At 55.1% G+C, this 22,940-nt stretch overlaps 4 protein-coding genes across 4 annotated transcripts; 3 read left to right on the forward strand and 1 right to left on the reverse strand.

Annotated features, from left to right (window-relative positions):
* Positions 1 to 665: 665 nt before the first annotated feature.
* Positions 666 to 5,126, reverse strand: V2A60_007997 (uncharacterized protein; the record flags this gene model as incomplete). Its single annotated transcript, XM_083259275.1, has 1 exon — positions 666 to 5,126. The coding sequence occupies one exon, from the start codon at positions 5,124 to 5,126 to the stop codon at positions 666 to 668; it is 4,461 nt and encodes a 1,486-aa protein (XP_083115401.1).
* A 3,341-nt stretch (positions 5,127 to 8,467) lies between these two features.
* Positions 8,468 to 9,406, forward strand: V2A60_007998 (metallophosphatase domain-containing protein; the record flags this gene model as incomplete). Its single annotated transcript, XM_083259276.1, has 1 exon — positions 8,468 to 9,406. One exon carries the CDS (start codon positions 8,468 to 8,470, stop codon positions 9,404 to 9,406), a length of 939 nt encoding a protein of 312 aa, XP_083115402.1.
* A 1,525-nt stretch (positions 9,407 to 10,931) lies between these two features.
* Positions 10,932 to 12,767, forward strand: V2A60_007999 (major facilitator superfamily domain-containing protein; the record flags this gene model as incomplete). The annotated part of the gene is made up of 2 exons (XM_083259277.1): positions 10,932 to 11,458; positions 11,576 to 12,767. 2 exons carry the CDS (start codon positions 10,932 to 10,934, stop codon positions 12,765 to 12,767), a joined length of 1,719 nt encoding a protein of 572 aa, XP_083115403.1.
* A 7,224-nt stretch (positions 12,768 to 19,991) lies between these two features.
* On the forward strand, positions 19,992 to 22,352 carry V2A60_008000 (CP2 transcription factor-domain-containing protein; the record flags this gene model as incomplete). Its single annotated transcript, XM_083259278.1, has 3 exons — positions 19,992 to 20,005; positions 20,059 to 20,208; positions 20,258 to 22,352. 3 exons carry the CDS (start codon positions 19,992 to 19,994, stop codon positions 22,350 to 22,352), a joined length of 2,259 nt encoding a protein of 752 aa, XP_083115404.1.
* Positions 22,353 to 22,940: the final 588 nt, after the last annotated feature.

Raw genomic sequence — 22,940 nt, forward strand, 5'->3', positions numbered from 1 at the left:
TATTAAGTACCAAGGTGACCCGGGCCAAGACTTGGAAACAAGTACCGTAGCATCACGTCCCCTTCTGCCTGCCCGGAATTTGTGGCCTACTGGGAGTCATGCAATGCTAACGGGAAATTTTTTTTTGGCGTCTTGGCGCAAAAAACAAAATTGCTGAGACAGGGCGCACGGTGGCTACCTATTGGTGCTGAATATGTCTGTCCGGTACGGAACCAAGGCTTCAGAAGCAAGAATGGCGTAAAAACAAAAAAGAGAAAGAAAATATACAGAGGACGATGTTCGATTTGTTTTTAATTCTTTTAATGACTGTCAATCACAAAATTTTCACAAGGCTAAAGGGCCCGCGGCTGATGTGTGTTTCGCATGTATACCTGGGAAACCACTTACACGCCGGGTTTTTAATTTACAACAACGTTCTTCTAAACTATGTACTTTGAGGAAATACCAAACAAATATGTGCATGATAAAGGCCCCTTGTCAAACTGTCACGACATCATCTGACAATAATTGAACGGGAAAAAAAAATAGGTCAGAGTGAATGACGGCTGTTGAATCAGTAGTCCAGTGCCAGTCGGAGGGATACTGAAGCAAAACGAAAAAAAAAAAAAAAAAGGAAATGAATAGTTGACAATCAACCAAAAGTCGTCAAAGCAGCGCAGAAAACTCTAGTACAGACCCCACTCAACGTCCTGCTTCTTAATGTTGCCATCGCACTGCATGTTGCCCTTGGCGCCCACGCGACCGGTGCCGCCAAACTGCTTGATGGCGTCCTTGATGATGTCGACAATGTCCTGCGCGCCGACGTTGAAGCTGACGTTGCCCTTGATGTTGGTTCCCGTGACACCAAAGCGGCACGAGCCGTACTTGACCAGCTCGCGCTGCTTCTTGAGCGGCGAGATGTTCCACGAGCCGTCGGTGCCCTCAATGTTGCGGATGATGGTCAGGCAGTCCTCCACCAGCGGCGACGCGTCGGACCCCTGGTTCTCGAAGCTCGAGGCGCCGCAGTAGTCCTTGCCGTTGTCCGTGTTGCAGGGAAAAAAGTCCTTGCCGCGCGCCGACTCGGTGTCGTCGGCGTTGGCCCACGACCGCCGCGCCAGCACCTGGTTGCACACGGGCAGCTTGACGTACCCGGGCGTCGTCACGTCCTCGTCGCGCAGGCCCCGGAGCGTGCCCGCGTCGGTCGGGTCCGCGTCGCCGCCGCCGTTGGTCTTGTCGTTTTGCAGCCACGTCTTGACGGAGCCGACGATGATGTCCTCGACCTTGATCCCGCCCCAGTCGCTGCCCGTGAGCAGGTCCGCGCCCTTGAGCGACGAAAAGTCCGAGTCCGGGCACGAGCAGGTGATGAGGCCGCAGTTGTGCTCGTCGCACGGGTGCGACTTGCCGTCGGGGTCCGCGAGCTGGTATCGCTTGCCCTCGTAGCACGCCGACTTGAGAGTCTTGCCCGCGTCGTGGTCGCAGTCGAACCCCGTGTCGATGATGAACGGGTGGTGCCCAGAGGCCTTCCAGATGGCGGGGATGGCGAACCCGTAAAAGGACTTGAGGAAGGCGTCCTTCATGCTCGTCTTCTCATCGTCGCTGGGGGTGCCGAGGTTGGAGTCGTCTCGCACCGCCAGCTCCGAGTCGCGCTTCAGAGGACCGTCGGCTCCGCTGTAACCGTCAATGAACTTGCCGTCGGCCATCAGGTCAGTCAGCTTGTTGATGGACTCGTCGGACCCGTCGAAAAGGTTGCCCAGGTCGACAGCGGTAATGTTGTCCCAGACGTAGAGCGACTGGCCAATGTAGTGCGAAAACTCCTTCTGAGACCCGTCGGTCCAGTCGTCGACCTTGGGGTTGCCCTTGAGGTTGACACCAATCGAGACACCGCCAGAGATGATGGTCTGGACGACCTTGTCACCCTTGGCGATGGCTTCCGGCGTTTTGGAAGCCAGGGCTGGCAGCTTGGCGATGACGCCGGTGAAGAACTTGGACCCAATCATGGGAGCGCCCATGGAGACGAAGCTGAGAAGGATGTTGAGCCACGACTGGTCCTCTGGCGGCGGCACAGGAGCGAACTTGTTCTCAAAGTCGGACAGAGTATTGTCAATCAACAGAGCCGAAACATCAACAACAGACTGGTGGTACTTGGCGTACGTGGAGCTGATCTTGACGAGCGAGTTCCAGATCAGGGCAGCGGCGGGACCACTCTTGTCGCCCTTGAATTCTTTGCAGTCCCACGTGTTTCTGCAGTTGTTTCCAGTCAGGATGTCCTCACAGTGAGGGTCCGGCGGGTTACCAATGAGGTACGAGATGAACTGTGAGAACGCGCCCTCTTCCTTGGCCGAGTTGGGTCGGTCCTTGCGGTACTGCTTCCAGTCGTTGATGATGTCGGTCCAAGCATCCTTGGCGTCCAAGCCTGCCCAGCGCTGGGACGGAGTGTAGTCGAGCTTCTCCGTCCAGAACTTGTCGTCGCAAGTCAGCTTGGTCCAGTTGCCGGTTCTGTCGCCGGCGTGGTTGAGCGGGTTCTTTCCGGCCTTGATCTGGAGTTTAAAGTTGGCCCAGTCCTTGACACCCTCTGGAGCGTCGTTGAAGTCCTCCAGGTCTGTGGCCCAGTTGGTAGTGCCGCCCATTTTCAGATTCCTGTAAATGTTTGTGCGAGTCTTGCGAAGCGCAGGCGTCATGTACGCAACCCACTGCGTGTTATCGTACACGAGGACGTTGCTGTTGCTGCCAGAGTCGATATAGTGCTCGTTGACCCGGCTCGAGTTGCCCACAATCTTGCTAATCTCGGCGTTGGAGATGTAGCCAGCAGTGTCGGTACACTCGCCCTTGGCCGCGTTGGACTGGAGTCGGCTGCCAGTGTACTTGCACTGTTCGCCGTGGCAGCCGGCTTCGGCCATGGCGAACGAGCGGCCGTAGCTCGTGACGCCTACGACGACCTTGCCCGAGTTGACGCCAGCCTTGGTGATCATGGACAGGGAAGACATGGTCTCGGTCAAGTTGACTTGACTACGAAGACACCTGCCGTCGTCGCAGCCGGGCTGAGAGTTGGGGTTACCGGCGTCCCACTGGCCGTGCAAGTCATAAGTCATGTAGACAATGTAATCGACGACTTGGCTGATTCGCTTGATAGGAAAGGGCTTCAGGTACCAATAAGACGCAGGCGCGGCAATAGAGACGGACTTGTTTGGTAGTAGGCCCTTGAGGGTAACCAAAAATTTCAGGTAGTTGGTTCCCTCAGTCTTGGGATCACCAGGAGGTGTACCGGGAATGTCAGTAGCACCGGGGTACTCCCAGTCAATGTCGACACCGTCGAGGCCATTGTCGTTGACGAAGTTGGCAATGTTCTTGGCCAGAACCTCACGATTGCCGGCCTGCACACCGCGGCGGAAGATGTCGTAGGTGGCGGGCGCATTGGAGAACTCCCAACCGCCGAACGAGAGAATCTTCTTTGGCCCACGAATAAACCGGAAATTGTTGAATTCGTACGTGGCCATCTCATCACCAATGCTGATCTTGAAATCTGGAGAGATGTCACCAAATCCAAAGTGGAGATGGGTATATTGAGAGCCATCAATTTGCAGCGCATCCTGGAAGAGGCACTTGCGGTTGAAATGGAAGCCTTCGTAGTAGGCGATGCTACGGAACTCAGAAACATCGCCTTTGACGATCTTGGTGCCACAGTTGGAAATGCAACCGTTGGTGTTGGGTTTGGCAGTGCCCGGGGCACCAGTACCAGTGTCGGTGCAGAACTCGTCCGTAATGCCACACTGGCCCCAGACGTCGCAGCAGGCGTTGAGGGGGCAGGGGTTGAGCTCGGAGATCTTGGACATGTCGCTAGGCTTCTTGGTGCCTGCGACCTGAGGACCGCAGACGGCGTCGGCGATCGGGTCGGGCATCGGCGGCGAGCCCTTGCTGACGCAAATGACGGCGCCCTTGAGCACGTTGCCGCAGCCGGTCCAGGCCCAGGTGTTCTTGTTGAAGTCGTCGAGGTCCTCCTTCTTGAGCGAGTTGGCGGCGGCGATGGAGTCGCAGTTCTCGCCCATGGTGACCGTGACGGTGGCGCAGGAGCCGTCACCGTTGGGCTTGGGCCGGAAGTCGGGCATGTCGCCGGCCGAGCAGCAGACGTGCTGCTTGGGTCGGAGGTTGGCACAGAAGCCCTCGGCCGAGTTGTACTTGGTGAAGTCGGCACCGGAGATGCCGCACTTCTGGGCCAGCTTGCCGCAGCTGTCGTTTTGCTCGACTTGGATGGTCCGGCACTGGCCGCGGGCAGCGAGGTCGGCCCAGCGCTTGGCAGTGGAAGGCGACGTGCCGTTGAAGCTCGTCGAGTTGGAGGAAGAGCCCTTGACCGAAGAGAGGAGCACCGAGGTGAACTGGGCCTTGCCCGTGAGGTTGTGAGAGGTGGGGAACTCGAGGCACTTGCCGTCGTACCAGGCTTTGAAGGCGCTCTGAGAGGCGTCAAAGGTGCCGTTGCTGACGGCCATGAAGCCAAAGATGTGGTCGGCGTCGTAGTCCTTGTCGCAGAGCTGCATGGCCAAGTCACCCCGGCTTCCGTCAAAAGAGTGAATCTCATCACGCAGCGCCGACAGGGCAGTGGATGCAACATGCTGCTTGTCCAGCGCGCGTCCCATGTAAAGACCGGCAGTCACGCCGCCAATTTTTCCGAAAAGCATCGTGGTCTCGTTGCCGGGAGCATGTCCCTTTGCGACGTACTCGCGCATCTCCTTGGCGAGACCGCTGATGCCAGCATCGGAGCCGGTAGAATTGGTCCACCAGCCGACTTCGTACTCGACTTCGTGATCTTCAGCGTCGCTGACGGCTGCAGCCTGAGCGCCGGATACGTCGACCCAGTCATCGCCGTACACCGAGCAGGCATAGATGCGATGGTGCGAGTTTGAGTCATCCACGGGGTCGTGCAAGGCGAAGCTGTAAAAGAGAGGCTGCTTGCACGCGGCAAGCTGGTCCATGTTGTGGTAGACGCTCCAGTTGGCCGGGTCCGCGCCGGTGTTGATACACTGCTCCGGGCAGGCATCGCTCATGCCTCGGAACCCTGGACTGGCTCCGATGCGCTTCGGGGACTGCGCGGAAACGGAGCCGGCCGATAGGAAGCCAAGAGCCCCGAGCGCAGCACCGCGCAAAGAGGGGGCCATATTTGAGAGCTGTCTCCGTCAACACGGTAGCGCTTCGAGCTGATAAAAGAGTGACTAGAAAAGGATGAAGAGAACCTAATGAGGGACGGTTCTTCGATTGCTTTCTGAAGAAAAAAAGGCCCAAACATTTGCAGCATGGGTTTCGAGAACCCTTTTATATAGAGTAATAGTTGCGCGACTTTGTTGAACCTGCAAGTGTTGGCCAACATGCTCACGACCGTCCGTGTAAGTGCCAAGCCAGACGAAGCTGTCGGCGGCGTCTACATCAAGCTTAGAGCTCACCTTAAACTGGAGAAGCTAGGCACGCGGCCACGTCCTTCGGTATTAATATGGAAACAGTCCTGACTAGTAACCGAGAAGGGGCCCAAAGAGCTGAATAGCGGCGGAGCCGCAGTCGCCTGGAGGATCCCCGAACAATCTTCTCATTCGCCCGTTCCTAGATCGGTAGGGCGAAAAATCCTGAATGGCAGACTTCTCGCCACTGGGACGAGCCGTCGCAGCGCTGCCCCTGATTTACCGGCAATGTGAGTCAGGTCGAATCCATGTTGCTGTCCTTCCTCGAGATGCGAGGTAGACAGACTGGTCAACCCATGTTTGAGGAGTTCCGCATCTTGCGGCGTTTCCCTCGCCCTCTGAGCAACTTCAAATTGCTAGAAAACACAAAACCTGTGAGCAGAAATTTGGTGTAACGCTCGTTTCCTAGTGACTTCCCTTTCCCATGCAGTCTGCGCATCTTGTTCAATTTGGGCAAGGGCCGGAGATTGAGTATTGGATAACCAGTGAACCACAGGATACAGTTGCATCACGGGCCCGCCGCAACATCAGAAACCCTGCCTTTTGCTATTTCCGGAGCCAGGCCCAGGTATCAGTAAAACTTCTCCCCAAGCCTTATGAGCTCATCGTGAATTTGGTGCTTATTCAGACTCTTGTCCGTGCTAGGGCACCTGCTCCACGTGTGCCTAGCCCCATCGCGTAACGACCGAGATTACGGCACTGGCCTTTAACGCAGGGGTTGCGCAGGTGGCGTGGTCGATTTATTAAATACTGTCCTTGGGGTGGCGCACTTTCTTCACATATTGGGTTAGAGTCTTCAAGATCAGAGTTGACTCTACCCGTGGTGCGCCACCGAAGAGGATCTGATATTGGGCAAGTTGCTTTCCGAGTGCAGTGTCCTCTTTTAAAGGGCCCCCCAAACATTTCGAGCCGTATATCAAGCCATAACTCAAGCCATATATCGATGAATGCTGCAGTTTTTATGAAAGTACGGCAACGCCCGTCTATCGTGGGTTCTGACCAGACTCGGCCATGTTACCTGCAGCCATATAGGTTGCCCCAGCGGTGCTGAGAGTGCATTGTCAGTCGCCACTTTTATCCATAGAATTGAAAGCTCAAGCCTTCCCCATTTGCTTGGTAAAAATGAGGAATGGGTCTCCTTGGAGAACGTCCCTCCTTCACGTCTCTAGCGGCCAGCTTGAACTGCCGGTGTGTCATGTGTCAGCTCCGTCACTACTGGATATCGAAGCATGGCTTGCCTTGTTGATGAATAATACAGTGCTTACTTTTCACTTGAAAGCCTTGGCACGGGTATAAGAGTTTGCAGCTGAGCTACTGATGCCAGTCATTTCGGGCGTATAACATCTTTGTAGTAGGCCAAGCCCGCCGTCTCTGGATAGCCTCTCCACAACTTCCAAGTAGCACAAGTACGACACCAAGGAAGCAGGAAATAGCGCCAGGACCGAAGAGTGGGACTTGCATTTTAAACGTGATAGCGACGGGCATATACGCGAGGCATCGTGCCTTCAGGTCCAGGCTGACAACAAGGCTCGCCACTGAACGGCCAGTATCGGCAGCATGGCTCGAGGGTCTAACTCTTGACATCAATACAGATCGCTCGAGAACCAATTACACAATAAATCATTGTAATTGGAGCTACGTTTCATAAGAGGACAGCGAAAAAATTCAACTACAGAATCAGCAATAAGAAGACAGACGACCAGCATTCCACTGGCGTCGTGACTGTTGGTGTGCGTGTTCCACAGCAACCGAGACTGGATGTAGAGATGTGCATGTTATCCTAGCTGTAATGCTACGAAAAGTACGGAGGCTCGTAATTTTGTTTGTTGCAAAGTGTCTATCCCGCCGTGAGACTACTGAAAACTGAATAGTAGCGAGCTTGGCTCTGTAGATGACTGGCGGTCACTCGAGGAAGAAAATATACAAGTATGAATTAACTCCTCATGGAATACCGAAGAAGTCGTAACTGGGCTCCCTTGATCTTCATTTTTAAATACCCGATGCTCAGAAAGCGCCCGCGGTGCGGCAGCTATCAGACACGAATCACACCACGGTGCCTCAAGTCGCACAGCCCTCCGCCTCACTTGTACCTAACGCCTGGTCTACGTTGTGCTTACCATCTGTCGAGCTCGACATGCGCAGACAAGAGTCGTATTCTATTCAAACGAAACCTCACAGTTTGCCACGAGTGACGTTGTGCTATGCTGCCAATGCGGCACACCAAGCCACCAGCTGGCAACTAGAAAGGCCACAAGCATACGGCGTCGCGTTCTACTACGGGACCAACTTCTCGATTAAATATTCAAGAGCTAATTCTAGTACTCATTTGCGGTAGTGCTAATACTGACGAAGCCCAGACGCTTGAGGCTCTGTCTCGCAACCATAGTACAATAGTCTATCAAAGGGTTTGAACATTGAAATGCGGTTGAAGCCATATAATCTTATAGCTGAGAGATACTGCACGGGGATAACTACTCGAAAGATCTTCACAGTCTACTAAAAATGTGCGCACTCATTCATGCATACTTGATCGCTCTACATGTCCTGAACAAGCCATGCTCTATTTGTGCGACTGCGCTTTGCTACCTGACCGGGATCAGACAGAGCGAATATTGGAAATATAGGCCCGGGCAGGTGTACTGACTACAAAGAAATTCTCCCTTGTAGTTGCGTAGCAGCGTTTGTTGAAGGCCAAGCCAGCTTGGGACCAAAAAAATCCAAGTAGGGTTCCTCTATGCAAACATTGCCGCAGCTGAAAATGGCCGCGGTGACAGTTACTTGCTCCCCTACTCACGTACCCCGAGCGGTAATTCTGCATAAAAAAGCGGTCACGAGCGTATCTGATGTCGTGGCTGCGGGGGAAGCCACCACGCTTGGGCTGTCTTCGATGCCGTCGACGACCAGTGCCCAACAGCCTCCGCTACACAGGAATTTTTCTTCGTAACGACACCACTGAGACCATGCCGTTTGTCCGACTCCCAGTCTAACATCTGAAGAGCTAACAACTAGGCCCCGGGGTCTTTTTGTGACCGCTACGAGCCAAACTCATGGCGGCTGCGCGGCCGTCGCTGCCGACGTGGCGACCGCCTCCGCAGTCACGATGGCGGCGCATCCGTCGCAACCCAGCCCAGTTCATCGCACAGCATCTCTACCCTTACAGGGCGACGAGGGAACTGCACAACACCGCACAGGACGCCGTCTCCGTCGTGTGCATATCCGACACCCACAACACGCGCCCCGAGGTGCCCGACGGCGATCTCCTCCTCCACGCGGGCAACCTCACCGTCGGCGGCTCGTACGTCGAGCTCCAGGCGCAGCTCTACTGGCTCAACACGCTGCCTCACAGGTACAAGGTCGTCATCGCGGGCAACCACGACCTGCTGCTGGACCCCGCGTTCGTGGCCCGCTCCCCCGACCGGGTCGCCGAGGCGCAAGGCACCGCGCGCAGCGACCTGGACTGGGGCGCCGTCACATACCTCAACAACACGACGGCGAGCCTCACCTTTTGCAACGGCCGGACTCTGACGGTCTACGGATCGCCGTGGACGCCCATGTTTGGCAAGTGGGCGTTCCAGCACCCGGAAACCCGGCCCGTCTGGCGAGACTCGGTCCCGCGGGGCGTGGACATTCTGCTGACCCACGGCCCGCCCAAGGGGCTCCTCGACGACGGAGGCAGAGGATGTCCGCAGCTGCGAGAGGAAATCTTGCGGGCTAGACCGAAACTCGTCGTCTTTGGCCACATGCACGGCGGTCGTGGGCGGGACCAGGTGCGATACGACCCATTCCAGAAAACGTATGACCGGGTCATGGACGGAAGTGGCGGCTTTCTGTGCGCGGTCTCGATGCTGCTCTGGTTCATCATCGGATACGTCACCAGGCCGTTTGTGCGTTATAGTTCGGTAGAGGCAACAACTCTGGTGAATGCTACTGTGGTTGGGCCGACTCTGGACCGTGCCGATCACAACGGAACAGTAGTCAACATCTAAGACGGTGGGGGCTAATAAAGCCTGAGATTTTGTGTCCCTGCCTCATTCTTCAACAGATCAACTTCTGCATTGTATGTACGGCCATTCCTTAAATAGGTACAGTTGGCCTGACCTGATCCAGTTGCTCACGAGAATGCTACAATGTTAGACAAGTACGGCGCTAGCAAGCCTCGTGCACCATGTCAATGCGAAGCAGGGCTATTACACAAGACGAGAGGAGGTTTATTTGGAGCTGCGAGAACTTGGGACTTTTTGAGGAACATCGGCCAGCGCGCCAGTAGAGTGAAACAGACGAAAATGTTGATAGCGATTGATCATGGTTTGCTACCCCGCCTCGGTGAACGGTTCGCAGTAGTGGCTTTTTCGTCCCGTGTTGTAGGAAACTTAGATTTCCCTACGGATCGTGCAAGCCGAGGCGTGCGTTAGTGCAAGCCAAGACCGCCACATCCGTTTCGCCGCATCTAGATCACGGCCGAATCGTACGTTTTCTCTTTTTTTTCGTCACGACCCATATGAAGACGTTGTCTTGCTTCCTCGAGCATCACTGCCCCCCGCCAAGCACCTCGGGAGTAGATGATAGATGACAGGCAGACAAGGCTTAATCCTCCCGGTCACTTGGCCATGTTTATCGTGCTGATCAGCGCCGGGCTGAGATGAAATGAATGGCGGGGCCAACCCCGGGGAGCTGAGACCAGACCATTCCTGTTCCATGTGCAATGTCTCAACTATCGAACCAGTAGAAAGGAGGGCCAAGATGAAGGGAACACTTGACTGACTGGTTTACCTACCACTGCCAACCAGTATCAGTAGTGTCCAAGTATGAAAAGCTAGGGCATGTTCCCGAGCCACACCAACGAGGGCTGCCGTCCCCTTTACTAGAAAGGGGATTGCATTTTCCTGTTTCCGCATGCGGAAGACAGCCTCCCATGGCGACAAGACAATCACATTCCGTTGCCATGCACGATGTGACGCCCGGGAGCCTCGTCAGCCTCTCCCGTGCTCGTAAACGTCCTGTGGACAGAAAAAAGAGTTTTCGCCGTGTGTGCAAAGGTCTCGGCGACTTGATGTAAGTCTCCTCGTCATATCAAATGCCCGACGATCGGAGAGCCGGCCTCGCACCGGGAGGGGGTGCTTAGCCGGTCCGATGTTGAGCTGATGCTTGAACGGCCCAGGCCCCCCCCCCCTCCCCCATGCACAAATACAACCCGCATTCCCCAGCCTCATTTCCCATATCTGTGACCCCTGTGATGTCCCGGATTTTAAAATAAGGGAGTAGTACTGAGTACTCGGTAGCAAGTCCTGAGAGACAAATATACAGCAGCCCAGAAGCCGTTTGAAAGTTGCCGATTCTGTCGCAACCCGTCTCATCTGTACTCCATCATCGTCATTGTTCTTCTCAACCCTGCGGGAATGCGTGTGCCACGTCTACACGCTCATCTTTTCTCTTCTTCTTCTTCTTCTTCCGCTTGTTGAGCCGCACCGCTCAAGACTGACGGGGTCAATGAACCAGTCACAACAACACACAATGCCCGTAGAGGACAACACAGCAGTGCCATCGCCAGCACCGGAATCTGCGCCCACGCCAACGAGCATGACGGCTCGTAGCTCATCGCCCGCTGCAGCAGCCGCCGCCGCCGCTGCCGCTGCCGCTGCCGCAGTCATCGTCGTCGACCCGAAGCGACCGCCAGAGTTTGAAGTCATATTCCGGCACAATGACCCCGACGACCCCAAGACTTGGCCGACATGGTACCGCATGTGGGCGATTGTGACCGTCTCGTTCGCGGCGTGGGTGGTGGTGCTCTTCAGCACCAGCTACACGGGCGCGCTGCCCGGCCTCATGGCCGAGTTCGGCGTCAGCAGGACGTACGCGACCATGGGACTGACGACGTATCTTCTGGGCCTGGCCGTCGGCAGCCTCGTCGTCGCGCCAATGAGCGAGCTCTTCGGGCGCAGGATCGTGTACCTTGTCGGCCTCGCCGTCTGGGCCATCTTCATCATTCCCTGTGGCGTGGCCGGGTGCCTGACGACCATCCTCGCCAACCGATTCGTTGGGTATGTAGTATATTCCCTAACAAAAAAAAAGAGCGTTCACGCCCACCCTCCCTTTTTTTTTTGTTTGGTTCATCCGCTCTCCGGTATCATGAAGTGGCTAACATCGGAACAAATCAGGGCCCTGTTTGGTGCCGCCCTCATCTCAAACGGCCCAGGCACCGTGGTCGACGTGTCGAGGCCCGAATATCTGGCCATGGGCATGTCGATATTCAGCCTGGGGCCCTTCAACGGGCCCGTGCTGGGACCCCTCATCGGCGGCTTCGTGTACGAGTACCGGGGGTGGCGGTGGACGAACTGGATCGTGCTCGTGCTGGCCGGCATCGCCTTCTCCATGATGATGACCATCAAGGAGACGTACCCGCCGCGCATCCTGCGAAAGCGGGCCGAGAAGCTGCGCAGGGAGACGGGCGACGACCGCTGGTGGTGCCGGTATGACCGGACCGTCTCGTCGTGGCAGCTGGTGGCGACCAACATGAAGCGGCCGGTCGTGCTCTTCTTCACCGAGCCCATTGTGTGGTTCATCAACGTCTGGAACGCCGTCATCTACGGCATCCTGTACCTCTGCTTCGTCGCGTACCCGGTCGTCTTCTCGCAGCACCGCGGCTGGAGCGCCGGGTTCGCGGGCATGTCGTACCTGGGCATCGGCGCCGGCATCGTGCTGGCCATTGCCGCGGAGCCGGTGGCCCGGCGCGTCATCAACTCGCGGCCGCGGGACCCCGCCACCGGCAGGCCGCCACCGGAGGCGGCCGCGCTCATCATGGTCGCCGGCGCGCTGCTGACGCCCGTCGGGCAGCTCGGGTTCGCGTGGACGTGCCTGCCGGCGCGGGTGCCGTGGATCGTGCCGGTGCTGTTCGGGGTGCCGTTCGGGTTCGGCAACACGCTCAGCTTCATCTACTCGTCCAACTACCTCGCCGGGGCGTACGGCATCTACGCGGCGAGCGCCCTGGCCAGCAACGCCGTGATCCGCAGCCTGTTTGGCGCGACGCTGCCGCTGGCCGGCTCCCACATGTACCAGACCATCTCGCCGCAGTGGGCGGGCACGCTCTGCGGCCTGCTGGCGGTGGTCATGATCCCCGTGCCGTTTGTGTTTTGGCGGTACGGCGCCCGGATCCGCGCCCGGAGCCGCACCATTCGGCACCTGCGGGAGCAGCAGGAGGCCATGGAGGCCAAGAAGGCCCAACAGCAGGCGAAACGGGACGAGTGCTCGAGCAGCGACGGACACCTGGCTCTGGACAAGGATCGCAGCGTCGGCATATCTGGGTCGGGGTCCCATGTCACCAAGACGGACCCCGAGAAGGGCGAGAGTTAAATTTGGAAACGGGCATTGCTTTTACGGGTTGCATTTTGCATCATTGGTCGGCGTTGGTTCCCTTTTCTGGGCTCTGTAGTGCATCATCTGATAGTTTTTTCTTCTGAAATGCAATGGATCCCATCTACTCCGTACTCCGACACGAGAGCAAGGACACCCCGTATTCATCTGACGTTTGCCCTTCCGCCATCCACTATTCCTGGGTCTAACGGCAGGGTATCCAGGCCGTTTATTGAAGCTATGCCCGGTATATGAGTTTTTTTTTTCCTGCCAACAGCGTCGCGATGATCTACATCGCCGACCGTCGTCGTCAAAAACTGGGGCGGCGTATGCACCTCACCACATCCACAGACGGTCAGGTTCGCAGAGGCAAGTGGCAACCGGCTGTCATTGGCAACCTGTCTGCTGGGATATAAATGAACAATATGAAAAGGCCGAGCCAAGACAAATAAGGAAAGTAGGCCGACACCGCCACAGTTTGGGGCTTTAGGGCTTCGTACGGGGTGGCGGCACATACTCTGGCGGCAACCGTCATGGAGCCTTGCTGAGCTGCTGGGCAGGGTAAGACGGCTGACTGACGGGACGACAACTGAGGCGGGCAGGATGGGGTAATTAGGTAAGGGAGGGTGTGATGCAGAGCCTTCGTGTGGCGTCGAATCACAGACTGGACGAGGAGTCTGGGACTCGCCTCACTGTCTTTTGGCGCGCGATGAGGAGCGTTGGCTACGTCGGGCAGCACGTGGAGGCTGCAATCTAGCAGTAGTAGTAGTAGCAGCAGCAGCAGCAGGGTAGGTTGCAACCAATGGACGGGCTTCGATCGTATGTTGCCTCACACATTGACACATTGGCCAAAAACAAGCGTGTGTCGTCTTTTTAGTGCGGATCGGATCAGCAGCGGATTAGTTTTGCAGTCTGCAGCTAACTCGACAAGCCTACTACTTAGTAGTTACTAGTTAGCCAGCCATGCGTGAAACGGGACGGTGCTCCTTGCATTTGACCAGTTTGTGCGCTAGTTTTGCTGTTTTTGGTTCCTTTCTTTGATAAATCAACGAGTTTGCTCTGCTTACGGTGCAGGGAAACACGATTTGGCCAGACCGCCGACAAAACCCCCGAGTCTGCTCTCGGATGAGCTCCGTTGTCCGCGCCGGCTGTTATACCCTAATCGATGATGGGTTTGTTTTATGTACATGCAGTGCATCCTTGCCGACGGGGGGCTTGAACAAGCTCACGCCACGTTCTTGGCAGAAACGGGTCGGTCCCAGTGTACGCAAAGAAGCGAGCTCGTCGAGTCCCAGGACGCGCGCCCAAGGCCCAAGGCACTAGCCCTGGCTAGGCAAGAGGTTTTTTCTCTTCTCTTTGCTAAACGGGTACCGCTTATTAGCGAGGCATGAGGCTTGACCTCGTGGCACAGAGTTTGCCGATGTTGAGTGGGAGAATGGGGATGGGGGGGGAAATGAGCATAAGTAGGGAGTCAGAGTGAGGAGTGACTGGTACTCGGTCGGAGCCATAGCTCCGTGATAAGAGGGCGGTCAGCCACGCTGTACCGCCACATTGGTCATGGGGGATGTCGAACGAGTACGGGGTACTCCGTACGGAGTAAGTAGAGATTGCAGCAACGGGAGCCGGCACAAGCCTCGTCATGACATGGCCATCGAAAGGTTGACTAGCCACAGTTGGTGTGGCTGCTTTTCTGTAACGCCAGAGGAATGGCTGGGACGTGGCACAAAGGGGCGCGGCTGCATAATGTGGAAAGGTGCCTCTTTTGGGGTGGCAGCAGTAATAAGTACTTACCTGGGCCAGACTGCCGATCACCACGAAGGGCCATGGGCGAAAACAGCTGGCCGCGTGTGCCCAGAGAGGAAGTCATGACCGCGGCCGGGGCTTGTTATTCATGTCAAAGGAGGACGACGTTGTTGGGTCATGAGGTTGCCAGCGTCGGCCAACTTTTTTGCTAATTGTGCGTTTTCATGTTGTCGCGAGTAAGAAAAAAAAGTAACTAACCAACCGCTTTTTGATTAGGAAAATGGGCTGGCTTCATTGATTTAGCTGTAACACGAAAAAAGCAACCGCTGCATAATGAGCATGAAAAGCTAAGCCACACGTAGCCGTTGGCATCATGACACCACTGATGGAGAACTAATAAGCCAGCGAGCGAACCGACCTCTTCTTTGTTTTTTTTTCTCTCGTCCAACAAATTTGTATTGGTACGCGCTGCGAGGTTTTTTTTTTTTTTTTTTTTTTCTTGAGCTAAATAAGCGACTTTTTTCTTCGTTCGAGGGCGTTCGTGTTAGTGCATATTCAGTCTATGGACTAGTTACTGGTATAGCTGCATGATTGGATGGGGTGGCCTTTTTTTCTTTACGCGTGAATGGCGTTATGTGCCGCCGCGTAATATAGCCCCGTCGCAAACAATGCAACGTTGACGAGGTTTTTTTTTTTCTTCTTCCTCTTTCTGTTCGGAAACCGCCACCCTTGCACACGAGAAAAGGGCCCTGTCCTGTCACTGCTGTCAGGCTGTCACTGACAGGGGACACGCCCCATGCCACGAGGTCGCCCGCTTCGGATTTTCTTCTGTCACGGTTCTAGGCCATTCCCGGTCGGCCATCGGGATCTGTTGCATGGCAGAAATAAGCAAATAGAGGCATCGTGCACACCGCCCTTGGGAGAGGAGGGGGACCCGCGGCTCCAGTAAAAGGTTTGTATTGTCTTAAGTAATAAGCCGTGATTTCGGCCGAGCTCCTGCTGGCCGTTTCACCATTCCGAACCTTATTATAAAATTTCTTTTCAGCTTTTTCTTTGCTCTTCTTCTGTTCCGTCTTGGCCGGCCAGTGACGACATATCGTGGGCAGACACAAGAAAAAAAAAAAAACACCCGAGAATAGAAACACGCAATTTAATAAAATTGATAACGTCACATATCCGCCAATGACCCAAGAGGAGATCAAGTTGCCGGTCCGGGGGAGGACGTACTCGGTGTGGGCGTCCGGGACCCTGGTACGAGTCAAAAACAGAATTGTTCCCGACTGGGAAGGCAATGACGTCGTGATTCGTGATTCGTGATTCGTGATTCTGAAGGTGGGTTAAGCCACGCTGGACTTGGGACCATTTACGTAGTTTTGTGGCGTATCTGTGGCGGTGCGCGGGGAGGGTCTTTTTCTTTTTTGGAGGGAATGGGGGAGTTTGAATGTGTAGCCTGTGAGCTCGTTTGTTCAGATTTTGCTCAGAATCTGCGCCAAATGAGTAGTGTCGGCGCGGTTAGCGAGATGTTCTGGTACCAGTACGCGTGCTCGTTAACATGCACAGCACCTGGGCACAAATGGGCAGCGTGATGACCGAGACCGGTTGGGCTTTGTTTCGATGCTCAACGCACCCGGTCTGTCCAATCGTGATCTCGCACATCAAATGGAGGTGAAAAGCATTATCCGATCAGAGACATGCGTTGCAGGGCCCAAGCACTATGACGACAGAGCGGGCAGGCCGACGAGGCTAATCGTGACTATAACGTGTGCTTGTCCAATTATGTGGCGCCAACAAGTACTGAGTACAGGCTAAGCATTGTAGCCGCGTCTCCACACACCTGGCTAAAAGGCAGCACCGCCACACGGGCTCTTGTGCGGGGTCCGGCGGCGGTGGATGCGCGGCTTTGTTGGGGACGAGGGGGAAGGGAAAAAGGGACCATTTTCGAAGGGTTAGGTAGGTGGCTTGCGACTTTTATTTTTGCTTTGAGACTAACGGTCGATGAATACAGGACTGGGTTGTTTGACAAGACGGCAAGAATGCGCTGGAACGAGGACAAGAGGGGGGGGAATACATAACCCCCCCCCCTCAGTTTCTCTTGAGTTGAGCGAGTTATAAGAGGAGGGGGTTAGGCGATATTGGCAACGATTTGCTGCAAAGACAAATAACCGCTGGTAGAAAAGGACATTTTACAAGGTATGACGTCAAATGCCAGCAACAAGTGCGATGAAGAGAGATCGACATGGCTTATCGGAAGCCGCAGCCGGCGCCAGCGACCTTTGCGGGTTGCGAACAAGCACTAAAAAGCCAAGCATTTTCAGTGTAACTGACAACTGCATGACGGGGTTTCAGCCATTTGCCTATCCTGAGACGAACGCGTTGTGCAGTACTCAGTACGGACCGTTATCTGTCTTGTGTCATTTTACCACAGTCATGATGATAGAGTTTGCATTCAGCTTGTGATTTTCGATTCAGTCCCATCTCGGCATCTGCACAGACGTACAACTAGAAAATAAGTCAATAAAAAAAACTCGAAAACCTTACTCATTCATTCTCTTACACACGTCTCGCTTGGTCCCCTAGAACGACGAGGGAAAAAAAAAAAGAAATGGATCACTATGACGACATGTGGCTTGACGCCTGTCCCCCCCTCCGCCAGGCTCGGCAAAGGTTGGCACTCTCAGGCACCGACAAAACACACCCGAGAAGGAAATACCGCTAAAAAAATATCGTAAAGTTGTCGTGCTCAAGAGGAAGACGATTGGGCGCGACAATAAAAAAAAATCAGACCCTCGACCCTTGCAACCCCCGAAAATAACGGGTCACGACCCCCCCCCCCCCCCCCCCTCCCCGACCGACAGATAGACCACCCCAGCTGACTGTTTTCTTGCTCCGCCGCCCGATTACTGAACTGCTTCGTTTGGCGAAGGAGCTTGCGACGGATGGCTGATGGCTGACTGAGTGGTGGTGGTGATGATGGTGACGGGACGTCATGTCCGGTTTACATGCCGGGAGGACTACGTATCCGCTACTGGTATGAATGTGTGATGCCTGGAGAAAGCAGGCAAGGCGGGGGGGATTGGGGATTGACTCGAGCAACCGGGGGTTGTTTCTCCCAAATGTACGGAGTACTAACAAGATCATGCCCATACACTCGGTATTTGCAAACAAACCAAAAAAAAAAAAAAATTCCGCTAGGCTTCCGCCGTGTCCCGCCGGCTAACTGGTTCCATTCCACCCCCCTGTTCCCGCCGCCGTGAGAGAGAGGTGAGAGAGTTCCGGAGAGGCGGTAATTACTGGTACAATTCTCGGATTTTGTAAGCGTTTTAAGTACCAGTAAACAGAAGGAAAACGGAAAAAAGGAAAGAAAAAAAAAAGAACCTCCAAGAAGACCTCGTCACAATGACTCGTCACCTATTTGACTTTCTACCAGAATACGTGTTGACCTATTCGTACTAATATTTGTCTCGCAGCAGATGCACAGCTGGTCATGGGCTTGTACTTCTTTGTCTCGTCCCTGTTGAGGCTGCAACCAACCGCGAGCCTCTTCTCCCCCCCTACTCCTAATCCTCGTCGTCAACCCTACGTAGTACTGGCTGGTACTGGTAGCAAAAGCGATATACACCCACCCATCCACCCATCTTTTTTTTTCGTTATGCTTTGCATCACCAAGATAACCTCTGCTGGCTCCACGCAGCCCAACGCTGCCGATGCCCACCAAATCGTCACCCCCCCTTCCCCTCCCCTCACAGCTGTGGTCATCTCATACCCTCATCATCAATGGACATCCCTTTTTCTTTTTTATCCCCCTTGTTAAATTCCTACTCATCTCCGACTTTCTTCTTGCCTACCCAGCCAGCATAAGCTACATTTCTTTCCCCTTCTTCTTTCTTCATTCATCACTGCTGATTGTAGCGCAACCCTCTCTCACCCTCTCTCACTCTCTCTTCTTTTCCCTGGCGTTGGCTCGACTCGAACCAGTAACGACAAGCGCCTACAAACGAAACACCTTTGCACCGCCACCAACGTTGTGGCTTGAGCAGACCTGGTTTTTCAACGTCTGAAAATTGCACATCAGCCATAGCCAAGCTGGCACTCGCTACGAGGTATGCCGTTCTCTTCTATTTTTGTCACTATTTCGTCCTTTGTTTTCTATTTTCTTCTTCTTTTTTTATCGGCTCCGTGCGTTTCCATCTTCTTTCCTCCTTCCCCGCCTGTTTTCTCTCTTCCCTACCCATCCTGCCCTTTGACCTTCCCAGAGTCAGTCGTCATGCTTGGGGCAGGCGAATGAGCAAGGGGGTCACCCCCCCCTCCCCCCCCCCCCGGGGCGTGCCTGTAGTGCCGAGCAGAAGCAGCCAGCGGACCCAGGCGCGCCCACGCACGCTAAAAAGCCGGGACCCACAAATCCGGGGGTTCTCGAACCTTGGGCTCCTCCCTCTCTGCAGCTGGCTTGTGTGGTGCCTGGACTCCCTCTGGTTATTGTACGGGCCTCTCTACCTGCCTTAGTAGGCAAGTCGGTACTGGGACCTAGGTACCTCTAATACCAGACTACTTCCCAGCCTACCTACCTACCTCTACGCGTCCCTACCTTTAGGTAGTACTTATGCCTACTGCCTGCATGTACCTATTGGCTGGCAAGCACCAGATTGCCAGACTACTGATACCCTTGGAAAACCGTCTGCGCTTGCCTTTGCAGGTTCTGGCAACCTGCACTTTTTTTTATCATGGCCCAGGTATTATGTATGTTTCTCCCCCGCGCGGCGCTTGGGCTTGGAGCTGGCCGGGTCAGGGCTCCCCCGGAGTTAATGTGCCCAGGCACGTAGGTACGTACCTGTACCTACCTACCCTGCTAGGTACTTACCCTTCCAGCGCTGGAGCCACCACTGTGAGCCACCCACCCTGCAAGCCTGCCACCAGTCCGTTGTACCGCCTGGCCCCCACCACTCTGTCATCCGCCGCCAATTCTCGCTCTCTCTCTCTTATACCTCTCCCCATCGCCGACCGCACTTCTCAAACGACTGCCCTTCTTCTCCCCCCCCGATTCCTCCGCACTTTCAAATACAAATCACCTCTCCCTTCGTCGAATTGGTCACTCGTTCCTCACACACCACCCCTTCTACACGACGTCCTGTCTCTTTGTTACGCCTCGCCTGGTCGCCGCGCGCCATCCCTGCAGACGCCCCTACTGCCCACTGCGCTTGCGACTACCAGCAACCTCGACTGACGCTTGCTCACCACCTCGTCTCTCTACAGCCCTCGAGCTACACCCTTTTATTGTCGCTGCCATCTATGCAGCGCTTCGGTGCGGCCACAGTGCCTTGATAACGCATTTACGATCTTACCCTTCATCTTTGCGCCTCCCTCGCCTCGTCGAACCCGTCACCCGACACTCTCCGCCGCCTGTCGAGGCGAACACCGCCCCTGCAAACACCAGGCCCACGCGACCCGACAGTACTGCACATCACCATCGCCGCCACCAACACCACCATGTTCAGTCAAAGGTTGGCGCCTTCATCAGACATCTCCCCCACCTCTCTCCGCTAACCTCTCTAAGAACGAGCTCCCAGAAGCCCGACGACGAGTTGCTCGCCAACTTCCGCTCACAGTTCCCCCAAATAGGCGCTACCACCGAAGGGGGCTCACCGGGCATTTCCCAAACTGCTGGCGCCCCAGACTTGACTACAACCGCTCCCTCTGTCCCCAGGTATGTCGCCTTTCCACGTGGCTGACGTACTTCCCTCTAACAATACCAGCATTCGGCCAGAGTTTCATGATCAAGATCCCACACCCAGAGCCAACAACGACCCCTGGCGCTTCACACCTTCGCTGCTGGATCCCAACTCATTCGCGTTTACTGCCTTTGGCCATGGCAACACCGGTCTGTTTACCCCCGGCATACATGGCCCGCCGCCGTTGTATCAATCACAGGCCGGCGACCTGCACACACCTACCATGGCTATGATTCAGGGCGTTACGACACCGTTCGGTGCACCTCCTTCTCTGGAAGCTATGCAGTCTGGGGCTGTCATGGACCCCTCAGCTTTTCACCCTGTGCCCAGTCAGCAGATTCCCCCATTCCAACCCTTCCTCCAAGTGCCTGGTCAACCATTTGCGCCTACCAATTTCGTCCAGCACGACACTGGTTACGAAACTATGGAGCAAGACCCCTCGCCTATGGGCTCTGAAGAACCTGACCCCCGTCTCATTGGCCTGAAGAGTCAACTAGCCGTAAATGCTGCAGCCATGAGCCTCCCTCTTCCACCGTCGGCGGAAAAGTTTCGATTTCACTCGACTCTCAACGCTGCTACGGCCATGGTGAAACAGGCAGACGAAATTCCCATTACTTACCTAAACAAGGGGCAGGCCTATTCACTTTCCGTTGCTGATACACAGGGCGTTCTACCAGTTCAACCCGGCACTCGATATCGAACCTTTGTCCGCGTTTCGTTCGAAGACGAGGAGCAACGCGCCAAGCCTAGCGTCTGTTGGGGCCTGTGGAAGGAAGGTCGAGGCACCAACGAGGCCCACCAGCGCGGTGGTAAGCTCCAAGCAGTTGAATACGTCGAGGCTAGCCAACCAGCCGAGGGCGACGATAAGAGAACGCGCATCGAAGTTGAATCCTCGTCATTCGATGGCTTCTGCGTTACATGGACGCCTGGCACTGCTGGTGCTCCTGAAGTCAACATTGCGGTCCGATTCAACTTTCTGTCCACCGATTTCAGCCACTCCAAGGGTGTCAAGGGAATCCCTGTGCGACTCTGTGCCAAGACTACACAGCTGTCGGCAGGAGACGGAGTCGACCTGAGCAACGATGCCAAGCCCGATGTCTGCTACTGCAAAGTTAAGCTGTTCCGAGATCATGGTGCCGAACGCAAGCTTTCCAACGATGTGGCTCATATTAAGAAATCGATTGAAAAGCTCAAGCAACAAATTGCCCAAGCTGAAAGCGGTGTCAAGGACAGCAAGAGAAAACGGCAAAGTATCGCATCCAAGGCTAGCATCGACTCGCGCTCTGGAAAGGTGCAAAAGCACAAGAGAACATGGTCCATGTCTTCTACCAGCTCCAACAACGGAGGCCGGCCTTCGCTCGAAGACGACCTGCATTTTCGACTACAGACGCTCCAAGACATGTTTACGAGCACGCGGCCGATTAGCGTGCTGTTTCTACGCGGCGAGGAGCAAGATGATATGGATCTGCACCCTGTATCTATGCCTGGCGATATATCTCCTGCTGCTCGCGAGCAACGTAACTGGCAGGCTCGCAGTGGACGTAGCTCGGTTCGAAGTTCTCTAGTTTCGCCTTCGCCCAGCTCACTATCCCTGGCGTCCCAGTCGTCCACCGGCGGGCACTGGCAAAACTTTGATTCTCGCGGCCCCGAACACGTAACGGCCGTCAACCGGACGGACGATTCCGGTACACTGAGCGGATGGATCGAGGCACTAGGCGTGGACCCATCGTACAGACCACCGCAAGAACGCGGCCCCAAGCCTGTGGCCTGTTTCTACGTACAGTATGACGACAAGGTCACGGATAAGCGCGAGTATCACCGCGCCATTTATCTGTATCAGCGGTCACTTCCTGAGCTGAACAAGCAGCTTGCCGCGAAATTTGGGCTCGACGAAAGCCGCATCAGGCGAACACTACATCAGCTGCCAAGCGGGCTTGAGGTGGAGCTGGACAACGATGTTGTGCAAGAACTTCGCGAAGGGCAAGACATGCGACTTGCGGTGGAGGAGATTGTCGACCTGGCTGGCAAGGATTTCCAGATGTCGATTGATGGCGAAGAGGCGAATGAGGAGAAGCAGGCGCAACAATTGGCGGGCTTGGTCCTGCGGCTTACATTTTAAGCCTACAAAGGCGAATACGTTACACTGCAAAGCCTGGTATATTTTGTTTTATGTTGTTGTTCTTTTACTACATATCTGCAGTTCTGGACGAATTTGCAGAGGTGTTTTCATTTTGTTGCTATAGAAGGGCCGGTTTGGCGCTTCAATCTTGGATATAATCATCTTTGTACAAGTGTTGCAAAAGCAGCCATGGGCGGCATCAAAACGGAAGGTAAAACGGGAGCCGTGACGAAATCGGCTGGGCCCTCACGAAATTTTGTTTTGCATTTACAAGCAAACGGGTTGGTGGTAATGTACAGTATCTTATCTGGTCGGACTTTGCGTATGGGCGATTACTAGGACAGACCCGAATGGGCGAATTAATGAGGCAGCCGGCGGCGAGCCCAGGGTGCTGCGAAGACATAATCACATGAATTGATATTGATCACCACGGACAAGTAGCCAGACACCGAGCGAGTGAGATGCAAGGCATTGTGGAGGTGACGGAAATCAAACATGGTGATGGCGCGGGTAAGCATGGCGACAGCCAAAAGACGCGGGGCCCTGGGACGATGATCCCTCAGCTAGGCGATGGCCGTCGAGGACAAG

The sequence above is a fragment of the Cordyceps javanica genome, chromosome 5, assembly GCF_051103115.1.
Source record: "Cordyceps javanica chromosome 5, complete sequence".
Lineage (NCBI taxonomy): Eukaryota > Fungi > Ascomycota > Sordariomycetes > Hypocreales > Cordycipitaceae > Cordyceps > Cordyceps javanica.